Genomic DNA, 15,662 nt, shown 5'->3' on the forward strand with positions numbered 1-15,662 from the left:
CTTTCCACTTAAGTAGAGATGCGGGTTTGTTAGCGTAATTGTTTTTCTCCAGTTTGTTTGAAATGGGTGCTGGAGTTCACAGTCTAAGAAATCCTGCAGGGTCAGTTTCCATGAGCACTCACTCACAGGAACTGCCAAATGCCCAAGGGAGAGGAATGGAGGGAGAGGAGGGATCCTTGGATCCAGGGAAGGAAGGGTGTTGGCAACAGCGCTCTTGATTCTGCTGACCTGGCTCAGGCTCTTTGGCCCACATGGGAAACCACTGGGACAGCTTGTGGGTGGAGCTAGAAGCAGACACAGCTGGCTCTCGCTCTCATTGGATGAGTTCCTGGATTAATTTACATTGCAAACAGATTTTGCTCCTACTTTGATCTCTTTTCAGCTTCTTTGATGTGATTATATTTATTCTGGCCCTGTGGAAGCTGCTGCATTCCATAATGCTTTGCTGAGGAGTTGGGGTCACAAAACACCTTGTCCCAAGAAAACATAGTGCAGTTAGATGTTTGCTTTATAGTTAATCTCTGCAGTTCTGAGAATCCATAAAGCATCTTCTTAATTCCTAAAAATAAAAACCAATAAATCCCCGACAATGGTAAAATTGCCCATAATTCCTAAGTCCTCATCAGGTGATATCATTCATCTTTACAGGGTGATTATCAGGTGGGGAGGAATCGTTTTCTTCCTTTTACAAATAAACACAGGTTTATTGCTTGAGGCACTTACTGCTGAGGATGGCGCTAGAAGGCAGCCGTTTATTTCCCTTCTGTGTATTAGAAAAGTGGTATCTGCTGTTCACTTACTCTATTTCGGTAAATTTCTAGAAGGATGATTAAAGGTATCAAATCAGATTTTGTAGAAATTTTAGGCTTTTAATGTTTTGTTAAACACAGCGTTTTGAGTGCTCTACTGATTGTAGGTGTCTCCTTTTAATATTTGTTCTTCAGCATCTTCACTCTGTTATTTGTAGAAAATTTGCTTTTTCATCACCTGACCATTGCCAGTGTAATCTTCTAAGCAATTTCAGGCAGGCACAGTAGCTGACACAGAAGCTGGTTGTATTTTGCAGTGACAGTTACTGACGAGGCTCTGGGGTTCCCTGATGTGCATAGAGATCACCCCAAGTTTAGTTCATTTATTTTCATCTGACCACTTGTGTAGGACAGGTAAACAGTAAGATGTTTTTTCTGAAAATTATTTCTGGGATCAGCACCATGTTGCACAAATCTGACTGTAATAACGTTTTGCAAAATGAAGAGAAATTTTTTTACAGCAACTTGGAATATTATCTTGCAATACTGAATATTTCAGTGCCTAATAGAAAATATGAAAAACAAAAAAGTCCTGAAAGCCTGAATCTGTCCTGAAAGCATCTGTCTGCTTCTCCTAGAATTAGGAGAATGAGAGCAAAACTCCCACTGAACGCAAGGTAAGTGAACAAGGAGGCAGAACGCAGAGCACAGGAAGAGCCTGACCATGGGCAAACACAGCAGGAGGAGGAGGACCCTGCCAAGCTGCTTCCCAGCTGATGGCTGGGGTGGAGCCGCTGCTTCCAACAGGATGGAAACCAGTATCAGGAGGAAGCTGCTCGCTGGCTTCCTATTGGAAATGCGATTCCTAACTTATAAGTGGCACAGCTGGTGGGAAGGTCTAGGAAAAGGGAAAATAATTGTAATTGGCCCAAAGCAAGTAAAGGGCTCTCTCTGTGTCCCCATCCAACTTTATTCTGCTTCCTTGCAACTTGCAGCCCCACAAGTGCCTCCACTGCTGTGCTGTAAACTTCGAGCCAGTTTGTGCTGTTCCTTCTGTAGCTCCAGAAGCCAGGACTGTACCTGGCTCACAGAGGACAGTCACTCCCATTTGCTGGCTGGACTCGGTGTACCCTTTAAGCTGCAAAGGAAATGGGCCTTTGATCACAGCGTGGAAGATACTGGCCAAATTTCCAAGTGGAAATCCACCGAGTCCTTTTATCTTTTCTTCCATAAGGCTTGGTGGTAATAAAGAGCAAACATTTTATAGGAGATTGAGAGTGTTATTTGTTGACTGGGTCTAGTGAGATAAGTAAAAGAAATTTTGGAAAGCGATGGAAGAAACAGACACTGCATCCTCTTTGGCCAAGAAGAGTGGAAGGAAAGAGGTCAGTACAAGCTTTAGCACACACAGGACTAGAGAGAGAGGCTGTTCACTGAGGAAAACCTTCCAGTGTTACAGGCGTTGGTAACTGGAAAGCTCGTAGGACAATACACAGAGGCACACAACTGCATGCAAAGTGACATAGTTTGTATTTGTTTAGTTTTTGTCTCACGGGGGGTGGTTATCTTTGGATCACTGGAGATGATTTGGGGATTTTTTTTCTGTCTGCTTCTTTAAAAAATTTATCAGTATATATTTGTGATGCATAGTAAACATGTTCATTGTGGGGAACTGGTACATATACACAGCTTTACTGAGGTGTAATGGGCATACAAAATCACACATATTTAATGTCTGCAATTTGATGCATTTAGACATTTGCATGGCTATGAAGCCATGGCCTTAATCAAGCCTCTACCCACATCCATCATCCCCAGGGCACCACTAGGGATGACTTAGTTTGCCATCCTTCTTCATGAGCATCATGGTGTTTTCTGTTGGCCTCAGTTTCCCCACCTGTAATATGAGTATATTTCTATCTACTGACTTAGGAATCACAGGGACTTCTAATTATTTTAAATTAGTAAGGCACCATATCAACTTAATAACTATGATTTAATAATATTAATAATACTTGAACTTAGGAATTACCTGTAAAAGAAAAATGCTTCCTAAGCGTATATTCTTCACTAAAATGCATTCCCTGTCCTGAGCCTCCCTTTTATTTAAACCTTTATATCATGAACATTGAGGTCAGCAAACCCAAAACTGCATTTTTAAGTCATGCTGTCTGTGAGGTGATGTAATATAAAATAGTCCCTTGGTTGTTAATGACAAAGCCACTAGTCAACATATTCCGTTTCAGAGCTCACGCCTGAAAAAAATCTACACAGGGAAATTTGAAAGGCAGCTCGCTGAAAGGGAAGCCTAAATATTTAGAAGAACTCACTGAAAAGCATTAAGGCCATTGTGGGGGCCTAGGAACCTACAGTGTCTGCACATATTCCCTGCAGGTGTGAATTTCAAGGGTTCTTGCCTGCAGCTGCACAAAAGGAATTTAGAACATAACTAACTGCGGGTCCAGTGGAAGAAGGGCTGCTTCCTCCCCTGACCTACTTGGGGCAGCAATTCAAGCTGACTGTGTGAGCTCTGGTTTCAGTCCGTGATAAACTCATCAAGTGGACTCTGAGCCTTTTCTTCTTTGGATTAGGGACACATAGCCCTTCACTGTGGTGCTTCATCATGTTGGCGCCTGAAAGGTCACATAAGTGCTGGCCACCAAGGGCTTCCAGTGTGCAAAGCAGGCCCTGAATGTGGTGAGACTTATTAGCTACAGCACTGCAGGTGCTTCCCTCGCTGACCTTATCCATCAAATCCAGCTCCTTGGCGTCTTGAGATCCTGTTTTTCATGTCTCCTTCTTACTTGGTATTGGAAGCAGGTCCTTAATACTGTAGACTTGGAAACACATTCACACATGCTACACAGTGAAGTTGAGAAGTCTTAACTACAATACACGGGTTTTTTTTTTTTTTGTTAGAAGATGTCTGAATAATCACTTTAAGCTTTTGATTCTAAAGACTTAATAACAGCGAAACATAATTTCTACCTGATACACTCTTCTGTTGCTTTTGTCTAGTTCTTTCAGTTCCCCAAGAAGGGCAATCCCTTCAGTGAGAATTTAAGAAATATATGACAGTTTTCTGCTGAGATCAGGGTCTTAATATCAGACAGTCTCTTAACAATAGAATTTAACCGCTTGATACATCCCAGGGGAGCTAAGAGGTAGCATACGGACTGGCGGCTCTGGTGGTGCCCTTACTTTTTACTAGTATTGTATTTCTAAATAGGTCATGATTTCTCTGAGTTTTAATTTCCTCCAGTGTATAGTGAGAATCATAAAACGATCTCAACTTCACAGGGTTGAGAGAACCAGTTGTCACACCCACCTAACACTTAGAACCATCTACGGATGGATTTGAGGTCCCATGTTCTTTGGAAAAGGATTTATATAGGAGAAGTGATTGGAATTACATTTCTAAATGAATGTTTAGGCTCTTTGCTCATAAGATTTGAATTTTTCAGACCAGAAGAATAGATGAAGATAAGGCTCAATGTGGAGAACTCTGCTTGGATTCATTAGAATTTTGTACAGAATGAAGTCATCATGGGAAGCTGAAGAGAACAACGTAGGTATATGGAGGCCTCTCAAATGCCTACTTAGTTGATTGAGTGTATGTAATATTCAAAGTAACAAGGAGAGCTCATTGTGTAGAATAGAGGAAGATATTATGTATACAAATATATATACATATGTATATATATGTATATATATTATGTATACAAATATATATACATATGTATATATATGTATATATATTTGTTCCCATATTTCAGATAGTTTTGGAAACCATCTTGTAGATGGCCCAGGGAAGCTGTGATCACCATGGTTTTGGGCCTGTGAAGTGTTGATAGATTAAGTAGGAAAAAGAAATTGTTCAGTGGAGTGGTTAAAGACAAACACTGAGATCTCAGCATCCTGAAACAGGCAGAGCATTAGAGATGGGTGGATGGGTTTTTTGCAGAAAAAGCTCACCTATTCCTGTCAAGTCTGGGCAGGGCTTTGAGGAGACAGAGGACTTGGGAGTACAGAGAATGCTCGGACTCCAGGGAAAGGTCGTCCAAAGGAGCTCATGTTTGGTAGTGCTGACGGTCTCGGGTTTGAGGACAAGGTTACTGGGGAGGTCTGGAGGTGACTTTTTGGGAACACCATACTCCCGCTGTTGAGCAAGAGCCAACCTGCAGCCAGCTGTGCTGCGCTTACATTAGCACCGGAGGTTAGTGACTCCCTCTGGCAATGTGCAGTCACCCAGGATCAGAAGCAGGGAGATTGCGTCTGGGCCTCATCAGTACAAATTTTGAAAATCTAAGCCGGAAGGAAGGCCAAACAAGGAAGGTCACTGTCTTTGTCACTTTCCTCATTGCTGGAACAAAACACCCAATGCTTGCAAGTGAAAGGAGGAGAAGTTTACTTTGGTTCACCTTTTAGGACTGTGATTGGTGTGATCCAAGCTGGCAAGGTATGGTGGAGGGATCTGGCTGAGTGAAGCTGCTCACATCATGGTGGCCAGGAAGCAAGTGTGAAGGGAGGAGCCAGGGAGGGAGAGATCCACTTCCAGGCCAAACTCCCAGTGACCCAGCTCTTCTGCCTTGCCTCCATCTCCTGATGTCACATTTATGTGTAGCACCCCCATGATCCAACCACCTTTGGAAAGTCCCACCTATAAGAGTATCTAGCTACAAACCATAACAGTAACCAAGTTGTGCTTGAGAATACTGGTAACTTTCCCAGCACTGGGGAAGGTGGTGAGTAAAAGATACAGATCACAAGGAAAATCTGGGGTGCAGGGCATGGCAGCCCCCTAATAAAGATAAATAAAACTGTCCAGGAAGGAAGCAAATAAACGAGGAAGACAGAACAGGAGTCCACAGGCAGCAGAGAATTTAAGGATCAGTGGTCTTGAACAAGACTTTTTCCAGCACGATGAAGACGATCCAAGTGCGGCTGCCATGACCAAGGGGAAGAAGTGAGTGGCCATCAGGGATGAGGCTGAGCAGGCACAGACACTGCAAAGCTAGAGTTAGAAAATGATGCATCCAGACATCTTTGCTGCTCTCTGTAAATGTTGAGCTGAATGCAGCCAGTGCCACCATCAGTGTGCCCTGGCTCACTGTACCCCGGGTCATCTGGATGCATCAGATTCACCAGGCTTTGTTTTGTTCTCCCTGTTAGAATTTCTTTCAATTATCTATGACATGCCTTTCAGACACTACTGGAGGGAGTGCTTATTACAAGTTATAGGTGAGCTAGTGAGACAGGCTTTGGTATGTCTTTTCAGCTGACATCCAGGCTATATTTAGAATGCTCAGCCCACTGGAATGCAGAGCTTTTAATTAGTATTCTAGGTGCCTTAACGTATGTATATTCAGGGAAATAAAAAAAACCATGCAGGTTATAATCATTCCAAAAATATTCCTTGCCTTGTACTTTTGTTGGTATAATCTGTATCATTTTGCAGCCTACAGAAAGAAAAGTCACAAAATGTAGAGGTATAAATTAATCATCTTACTGGAACAACAGTAACTGCTTCAGGGAAGAGAATTTCTAGTGGGTATTTTAACATTTGTACTGGTATTTGGAAAGACCAAAACTTGATTTGCTATTTTGGGCTCATAAATATTTAAAGTTATTTCCTGTATGAATCACAGTGTGCCTTTGGCCAGCTAGAACTGAAGATGGTCAGTGGTAGTCCTCTTCTGGTCATACCCCATTGTATCCAGATGCCCTTCTGATGAACCCTGTAACTCTGGGCTTATAAATCATACCCTCAGGGGAGTGTGTCTTTAACTGTGTGAAATACTGTCAGATTGGACAACCACAACACACTGTTTCCTTGCCTAAATTCTCACCACCCCTTGTTGTAATTCCTCTTTCTCCTTGTGCACTGTCTGCTGGAAGGAAGGCACCACCAAGGCACACAGTGTACCTGTTTGGTGGCCCACTTATCCCTGGTGACTCCCACAGTGTGGCTGTGGGTTATGTGACCTGTGGAGCGCATCTGTGAGAGTGTCTGGGTGAAGAGAGGAGGGAATTGTACTCAGAAGCGGGAGAGACCCCATTTCTACTCCTACTTCTGCCTTTATGATCAGCTCTGCTCAAGACAACTTCAGTCTCATTTTCTTCACATGTAAAATTAGGAGATAAAGTAGGTGATTGCTAATATTGTTCATAGCTCTGTAATTCTGCACAATTCTACATTTCTGGGATTGCTGTATTCACTATCAGTAGCAATAAAATATTTAAAATGAGCAAATCCAGACAGACAAGTAAATAGGAAGAAAAAATTGAGGAGACCAACTGTTGCATATATGCAGCCTTCTATCCCCATGATTTCCACATTCACGGATACAAGCAATCATGGATTAAAAACATTAGGAAAAAAAGATTGTCTTTTCTGAACATGCATCACTTTTTTGCTTGTATCATTCCCTACACAGTAGAGCACAACATCTCTTGATAGGACATTTACACCATGCTAAGTTTTGCGTGTAACCCAGAGATGATTCAAAATAAGCCAGTGCATTTGTGCCTTCACACCCAGTCCTCTGCTGTTTTAGAAAAACACTGGGGCCTCCATAGTTTTGGGGTCGACGGTGGGTCCTAGAACTCAGGCCCCTTTGGAGACCTGAGGGTGATGACGCAAGTTTCTTTTGGCGGAAGCACTGTTTATGTATAAACTGGGCTCTTTCCTTGACAACATTTGTGATTAATCCTATAAACAAACAAACAAATGCAAATTTTACAGCTCCTGGCCCAGCTGCCCCTCTGGCTCTGAGACCTGGCCAGGAACTATTAGACAAGAAAACGAGCGGAAATTTTCTGCTGTGGACCTAACCTAATTTTCAAGTGATAATGAGATTGGATTCCCAGAAGTGCCCTGTGCCTCTTGATAGTAACATCCTAATTTCCTTTCCTGGTAGATGTTTTAAATAAGATTTTTACACCAAAGGAAATTAACCTTTAAATTAATCGTAATTATAAAATGCCATCACTGATTTTTGTCTGCAGCCTAATTACTTTCTATTATTTAAGCAAAGCGCCTGTCCTGTGAGCTTTAAGTTTGTTTCTCTTTCACTCCCGGCCACACAATGCCAGCCAATTAGAGCAGAGGCCTCCCGAGCTCATTTGCATGCTCCTTGGAATTGGGGACCCGCCCAAGCTTGCACCTTCAGCGCCTTCTAGATGGTTCCTTCCATATAGCTGGCGGCAGCTGTCCTTAGAGGTGCTGTTTCTCAGTCCTTGGCTGGGAAGACATGGCCAAGGCCAGCTGTTTCTCTCAGATGCCAGCACCGAAAGGAAAGCTCCACTGCAGCGTGATGAAACGGAAGCCGCCTACAGCCAAAACTAAGGCTGACCTGACCTCAGCTCATGTCTGCTCTTGTGAAATGTTAGAAAGTGTCCTTCCAGCTCTGTCTGGCTGTTCTGCATTTTCTGGGAACGGGACTAAGAGATTCTAGTAACTTTACTTTGTGAGTGTGAGTATTGATATTCCGGTGCTCAGTCCGCTTTTCCTGCACCTCGGCTGCATCCTCTCCTGTGTCAGTATGTTTTTGTTGTTGTTTGTTTTGTTTTATTTTTGAGACAGGATCTTGCTGTGTAGTTCAGGCTGGACTTGAGCTCACTATGTAGCCCAGCTGACTTCAAACTCATGACAGTCCACCTGCCTCAGCCTCCTGAGTGTTGGGATCACAGGCATGTGCCGCCACATCCATTCTGTGCCACTATCTATAGGGAGGGAGGGAGGGAGGGAGGGAAAGAGAGAGAGAGAGAGAAAGAGAGAGAGAGAGAGAGAGAGAGAGAGAGAGAGAGAGAGAGAGAGAGAGAGAGAGAAAGTGTCCAGGACCCATTACAGGTAGCCTAGGTGTCTGCAAAGTTGGGAGAAATCAAATGATCCAAATGGCAAATTTTTCTTTCCATCGCTGTTGCAGATGCAAACACTTCTTTTCCCACTCATGGTCTTGGAGTTATTTTTCTACCGAGACAGATTAAAATGACTTGAATATTCTTCCTCTACTGGATAACTTCAGTTCACAAGATGTTTTTCTACAATAAAATACTTATTTTATATACCTTAGTTAGAAGTTCTGCTTTATTTGCCTGAATCATTTCTCCTCTACATTGTACAAAAATGCTGATTATTTTGAGTTAACAGAGAACAAACGCATTTCTTTAGCCTTGTATTTTGATTTGGAAAAATTAGATTTATTTGAAAATGAATATCCGTGTACTTGTCTGTGTGTGTTTACGTGTGTGCTTGTAAAAGTGAAATGCTACATAATGTAGTGGAGAGGATACTATGAGAAAAAGGAGAAAAGAAATGATGGTTGAAGAAATAAATCGAAGTTTTAACTTGAAATCCAGATTCAGACAGGGAGCACATGTGCTTTTTCTTAAATGACCACAAGAGGGAGCAGTGCACGGTCGGCGGAAACAGAGACCAGCGCCCGCTGACTTTGGAGACAGCGAACCTGGTTCGCGGGGTTCCGGGGTGCAGAGCCTGGCTGTCACTGCTAGGGGTCGCACCATGGGTGTGGAGACCGCTGAGCACTGATCCGGCCTTTCATTTTTACACATGGCACTGCGTCTTCCCTCTCTTTTCTTCCATGGCAACATCGCTGTGCTCTATCTGCGTCTTATTTACTTGGAATGGACCAGTGCGGGGCGGAGGGAGGAAACGTGCATTCTCTTTGCAGCTGGTGGGGTCGGGGCAGGGTCCGTGGCCGGCACTGTGGCCGGCTGGTTGCTCAGTTTTCACAGCGTGCAGTGTTCCTCCAAGGACACAGGGGAGCAGGCTGGTAGGGACCCCGACGTGACCCCACTGCCGGCCCTGTCCTCATCCTCCGGGCCAGCTCGTGCTTCCTGGGTGTCAGGAACTCGCCACGCGCGCAGGGACTTTGGGGGAGTCGTTTGATCTTTATGGGCCTATAAAATTAAGGTGTTGAAACACAGCAGCGCGATCGATCATTCTCCATCATATTAACCGTGAAGAATTTAAAGTTCAAAGAAGACGAAACAGGGGAAGAGACTGCCATTAACTGCAGCACTGCTGAGCTCCGACAGAGGAGCAAGCAGGAGGCAGGCACCCTGTCCCCTCCCCGTGACCCTCAGCTCCGGCGGCGCCCGGAGGGAGACACTGGAGGTCTGGGCCTTTGGTCTCCCTCACAGATGACCTGCTCGGGGATGAGGGAGGAAGGGCAACAGAAAGCCGGGAGACATGAAAAGGGGATTTCAACCTCAGAGCTCTAAGCCAGTTGCCATCAAGAATTGCAATGTTAGCGATGCACTACTCTTTTGTTTGCTGGAGGATGGTGTTAAAAATTAGTGTAAACACACTATTCTCACTGCTCTGTTTCCTTGGCGTCTTCTTCTGCTTAGCTTATGATTGAAGACGCACAGAAATAACCAGAAACAAATTCAGATGACCAAACAGAACAGCAGAATGAGCCCAAGGACCGGAAGAATGACAGATGATTGACAGGAAGGACGGAGGGAAAAAAGCAAGGAAAGAAGGGATGGAGGGAGGAAAGAGACGAAGGAAAACCAGGAGGTGCGTAATATGCCAAAATGCCGAGAATTAGGATTCAGAGTTATAATCTCTCTCTCTCTCTCTCTCTCTCTCTCTCTCTCTCTCTTTCTTGCTCTGTCTCTCTCTCCCTTCCTTCCTTCCCTTTTTTTTTTTTTAAAACAATTTGTATTTTTACACTTTCTGCAGTAAACTCACAATTCTTTGTAAGTAGAAAGAAACTGTTCCACACACACGCTTTCCATTGGGGACAGATCGCGGCTGTGTTCCAAGCTCCATGACCCTGACTAACAGGAGAGACGATCCACATGCAGAATTGGGTTCAACAAACAGATATGTCGGCCAGCATGGTTCAGGAGAAAAAAAGCAAGCACAACAACAGAAAATCCAGGGAACAGAAAACTTCAGACATGAATAATTTTCTGTGGGTGTCTTTTGAAATGAAAAATGAAAGATTCTGGGAACCAATTGTGACTTTATCCTGAGGCCACATTACTTTTGGAGTGTTAAGGCCAGGTTTCAGTCCCTTTGCACTTGCTGGGTCTGGGTGTGTGTCCATCTCCAAGTTTAACCATCTAGCGTTCATTTTTCAATATTGCTTCCAAAAGAAGTTCCTGAGGGTATTTTCTTTTTCCTGAGGGCATTATTTCAAAATGATATTCCACATCCTTTCCCAGGCAATTTCAACACTAAAGAACATTTGAAAATTTCTTGAATCTCCGCTAGAGATGCGTGGACATCCCTGTGCTTCCTTGTCCACGGAGGACTGCGCTTCCCTTTACTGTGGGTACCAAGATTCACAGGAGCTCAACTCCCTTCCAGAAAACCCTGCAGGGTCTGCAGGCTGCCTACCCAACCCTTCTGTGTACTTTATCTCCAGACTACCTGTAATAGCCGATACTGTAGATGGTTGTTACAAGAACGGAAAGTCCATGAATAATCAATACAAATGCAGGTCTCCCCCAGATATTTTGATCTGCTGCTGGGGGACTTCATAGACATAGAACTCCTAAGTGCACAGAGCCCATGAATGTGGATTCTGCTCAGAAAAGCAGTCCAACTTGCCCCTCTTATCAGCCTAACTGTTAGTTAAGGAAACATTTCTCCAGAAAACAGTAAAGATCAAGAGATTGCATGATGAAATCCTTTCTATCATGGATTAGTGCTGTTTTTATGACTGCGCGGATTTCTTTCTATTGCTAACCATGCAAATGAAGCAGGGAGATAAATTCATAGTTCTGTCATCAACACAGTGCCCCACTGTTACCTGGAGAAGCCAAGGGAGGAAGAGTTGCATGCATGATGCAGGCCCAGCAAACCAGGCCTCTCTGAAGATGTCAAAAGCACAGTGAGAGAGAACCTCGGGGGAGGCAAACAGACAGGCTAGGACACCAGCTCTGCAGGGACTGCAACCCAAGGAAGCGAAGTGATCTGCTGCAAGGCAGCCCACAGGGTGGCTTCCTGAGGACCCTGCTGCACCCCACAGATGCTGCCCTTTCCTGAGCAAATATACCAGGTCTGTTGTGAGAGCACAGGGCCTTTCTCGGGGGAAGCTCTGGTGGGCAGGCAGAGGCCCCAGGACGAGGGGCCCAGTGTGAGCAGGGGGAGCTTAGGAGGCCAGGCCAGCATGGTCCTGGGCCCACTGGAGTCCCCAATGTCCAGGGGCCGTGTGGCCTGGGCATGCGTGCATGCACATGTGTGTGCACATGGGCTTGGGTGTGATGTGCTGCTGTATACTAAGCTGTGCCTCCTTCTGATTTGCACGGATACCTGTGTCCCTGTGAGACTGTATCACAGTGGCCCGGAAGGCTGAGGTAATCTGGAATGAGAGGCCAGAGCCACAAAGACCCTGCAGGCTGGGAGGACTTTGGCCTCCGCAGCTGCCAAGAGAGGCGCTCGCGCCACTGAATCCGGATCTGAGGCCTGCTGGGTGTCAGGGCAGTGGCCAGGGCAGGGTCCCTCTGGGCAGCTCTCTGCTTCACAGCAGCTGTCCTGCTCTGCTACGCACAGCAGATGGCAGTGGTGTCACAGCTGCAGAGCTGACCTGCTTGTGACACCACTAGTGACTGAAGGGGCAGAGGCTTTGGGAGGGGATCAGCTGGGACTCAGGCACAGGATTAGAGTCCCAGAGAACACACCCCAGAGAGCTCCCCATGCCCTGCCAAGTGAGGTGCAGACACCCAGGAGCAGGAGAAGGAAAGGGGTCTTCACCGGACTGCCACCTGCCAGAGCCTGTGTGCCCCTGTGCCTGGCTCTGGGCAGGACTAAACCAGGCTCTAGAAAAGCAAACCAGAGAGAGCAAGGAGCAAGCAAGACAGCACATGGCCCAGCACGTGTGTGCGCGTGTCTAACTGTGGTGTCTTGCTCTTCCCGGGATCCACAAGTGCGTCCTCGCTCTGGGGCTCCCTGGGGGAGGTGTTCCTGTGGGTTTTCTTTGAGGCTTTCTTGGGTGAACACAGCTGGATCGGGACTCGGCACATGACTGCTGGGCTTTAGATCAGTTTTGAGGCTGTCTTCTTCGTTGGATCATCTGTTGCCTCTGGAGCCTGTTCCCAGCTCAGGTGACGGAGCAGAACCAGCCTTTGTTCGTCTTGAGCCGCTGAGGGGTGGGAACTGAAATCATTCGGCATCAGGTAGCTGGAGCCTACACTTGCTGCTCCACTCCCATCAGGGTGCTGCACGGCTGGCCCACCGCAGGGAAAACAGACGTCCGCTTATGGACCAATTAACCCTTCCCCACCCTGCAGGCTTGCTTTCAAGAGCGCTTTCTGTTTTCACTGTTACCATGGTTTTTAAGGATCCAGAGAGCTTTCTCTATCATGAAATTATCAAAAATGAGGAAGTCCAAGCCTTCTTTGGCAGTGCTTGGGAGTCAACACAGAGATTATGCAAGAAGCCAAGGCTTTGCCACATGGATGGAAAATCTACGTGGAACCACGAGTTCGTGGAACCCATGCCTTTAGAAGTCCACTTATTTTTTTTACCCTTCCAAACCTTTGAGTAAGTTTCTTTGTGCACAAGATGAGCGCTGCCTGTCCAGGCATCTGTCTTTCCCTGTGCGTTCCTGAGGCACCTGAAGCACCACTTGTTCACCGAGCTAAGTAGCACACCCATGCTACTGGCCTGCCCATTCGCTCCCAGTAGACGTCTGTGACTGCCAGCCTCACCCTGTCCCTCCCTGCAGGACTCAGGCACACCCCCCTCATCACACTGATCTCCAGTCCAGACCTGCACCATCTCGTTTCTTAGTCAGTTCTGGGGAGTCTCACTGGCTCTCCCTTGCCTAATCTTTCTCCCTCTCAGTCCCCCCCTACTGATGCCAATGTAAATTCTCTGAAGTCCATTCCAAATGACTCTTTTTGTAAACTACCTACCAACTGATTTGCCATTGTACCAAGAGCACTTTTTAATTTTTCCATACCCATTTGCTATTACCTTGTCAAAGCTTGTTTTTTCTAATATCTCATTCATGCTTGTTCTTTCCTGTTTGCCCCGTGTGTTCACTTCCAGCACAGTATTCAGCTCACACCCAAGCATCTCGCTCAGATCTGTTCTCTACCTTCTCCTGGGATATCTCACTCACATATCAGCTGCCCAACACACATCTATCTGCCTTTCCAGATCTGGGTCCTTCTCCATGAATTCCTCCCAGGTCCCTTTCCCCCTTCTCCCCGCACACAGAGGTTTATTATACTTTATTCATTCACATTTGCTTTCTCTGCTAGAAGGCAAGTTCTTAGAGGCCCAAGATGGTGCATTACCAACCTTAAACTCTCCCAAGAGTGATGCAGCCCTTGATACATGGGGGAATGCTTTGCAAACGCTTATTTAGCCAAAGGAGCATCATTTCTTTTGCACAAAAATATAAATTATTTGTGGTAGTTATATCATATAGGAGAGTGATCCAGAAATTACCCCAAGTTTGTCATCCAATGTTACCTCTTTGCATTCTCTTGGTGTGATTCTCTCCAGAGTCACGTAGGAAAGAAAGGTGTTTTTATCTTCTTTCCACTCTGCTTTTTCGAAAGCCCCATCATTTGGGTGATGTTTGGAAAGGAGCAAAGTTATTTCCCATTCTGGTTTCTGCTTGGACTCAGTGTGGCTGTCTGGGCAAATGGGCAGGGCATTACACAGACAGAGCAGGGGTCTCTGTATCCAGTGCTGAGGGCGAGGCACAAGCGAAACCTCCCTCTCTCCAGGTTTGGGTGGGGAGGAGACGACAGAGCCACCCCGAGGCTTCTGTGAGGTGCCACTGTCTGCAAACTCTAGATCAGGTCACTGGCTCCAGTGTTGATCCCAGCAGAGTTCCAGTCACTTGTGTCATACTGAAGCCAGGGAAGGGGCAGGTGGCATCGGGTGTGCCACTGGCAGACTCCCCGAATCAAAGTCAATTCTCATGAGAATTTTAGGAGCTACCACACATTATTGGTTACTGACACTTGTAGTCCTGGGTGAAATGGATTATCAATACCTAACAGGTGGTTTAGAAAAAGCAAGAAGTCACATTAGCCACATTTAAACCACTTCCTCCTCCAGTTTCTCCTCTTGTTACTAGAATTGTTAAAAGAACAGATTCTAAAATACCTTAAATGAAAAGACAGAAATACTCTTTCAGTGTGCTGATCTTTTATGAAAAACACCTTAGGCTGCTGGGCACCAAAGGCTTTATTCTCTGTCTGAGAGGCACATCAGCAGGGGGGCTAGGAGGTAGCAAAGGAGCTTTGAACTTGAAAGAAACAGATGTAGATTTGATACTTACAGCTGTCCTCTTCCTCAGTTATACATTTCACAACATAGCAGGCATAGACGAACCCTGCCAGCTGAAACAAAACAGAGACACTTTAGACATTAGGCAAAGGCAAGGGCCGGACCGCACTGCGGGGCCCTCCCGAGACGTGTGGTTTATGCCCAGGTTCAGGGTTGGAAAATCGCTGTTCGGAGTGGATCTTGACTGCAGTGTGGATCCTTGATTCCAGGGACATTCAACGCCTCCTAAGTAAATTTATCACTCTGTTTCCTCAGGCACTGTTAATGTCCACGATGTGTTAACTGCCAGATAGTCTAAAACAAATTGCTTCAGGTAAAAGAGGAAAGGAAAAAAAAAAGAGAGAAAGAGAGAAAGAATAGGTCATGGCCATGGATTTAACATTTGATTTTGGGCCAAGAAATTCTACGTTACTTTTTCTTTGGTCAGGGCTTTGGATTGTGAAACTAACTTCCTTCTGACCCTCAGAAAATGATTTGAGAGGATGAACTCCGTAAGAAAGAGACACTTGGTGTTAGACCTGTGACCGCAGCCAGGGCATGTGGAATGCGTTACGTCACGAGAAGTACAGAGGCAGCACCCCGACCCCCCAATTTGGGATCATGCAGATCTTCACCCTGTCTGA

General features: G+C 45.5%; 1 protein-coding gene across 8 annotated transcripts in view; it reads right to left on the reverse strand.

Annotated features, from left to right (window-relative positions):
* Positions 1-15,662, reverse strand: part of Nkain2 (sodium/potassium transporting ATPase interacting 2) — a 945,741-nt gene that overhangs the window by 8,911 nt on the left and 921,168 nt on the right. For all 8 annotated transcript variants that reach the window (XR_010042736.1, XR_010042735.1, XR_001199302.3 and 5 more), the window contains one exon: positions 15,032-15,092. Coding sequence is in view for 2 of the 8 variants with exons in the window: in XM_063235057.1 (XP_063091127.1) it covers positions 15,032-15,092 (61 nt within the window). In the remaining 6 variants the exon portion in view is untranslated. The remainder of the gene's footprint in view (positions 1-15,031; positions 15,093-15,662) is intronic.

This window comes from Cavia porcellus, unplaced genomic scaffold (assembly GCF_034190915.1).
Source record: "Cavia porcellus strain 051 isolate PalLab524CR breed Dunkin Hartley unplaced genomic scaffold, mCavPor4.1 scaffold_24, whole genome shotgun sequence".
In the NCBI taxonomy this organism is placed as follows: domain Eukaryota; kingdom Metazoa; phylum Chordata; class Mammalia; order Rodentia; family Caviidae; genus Cavia; species Cavia porcellus.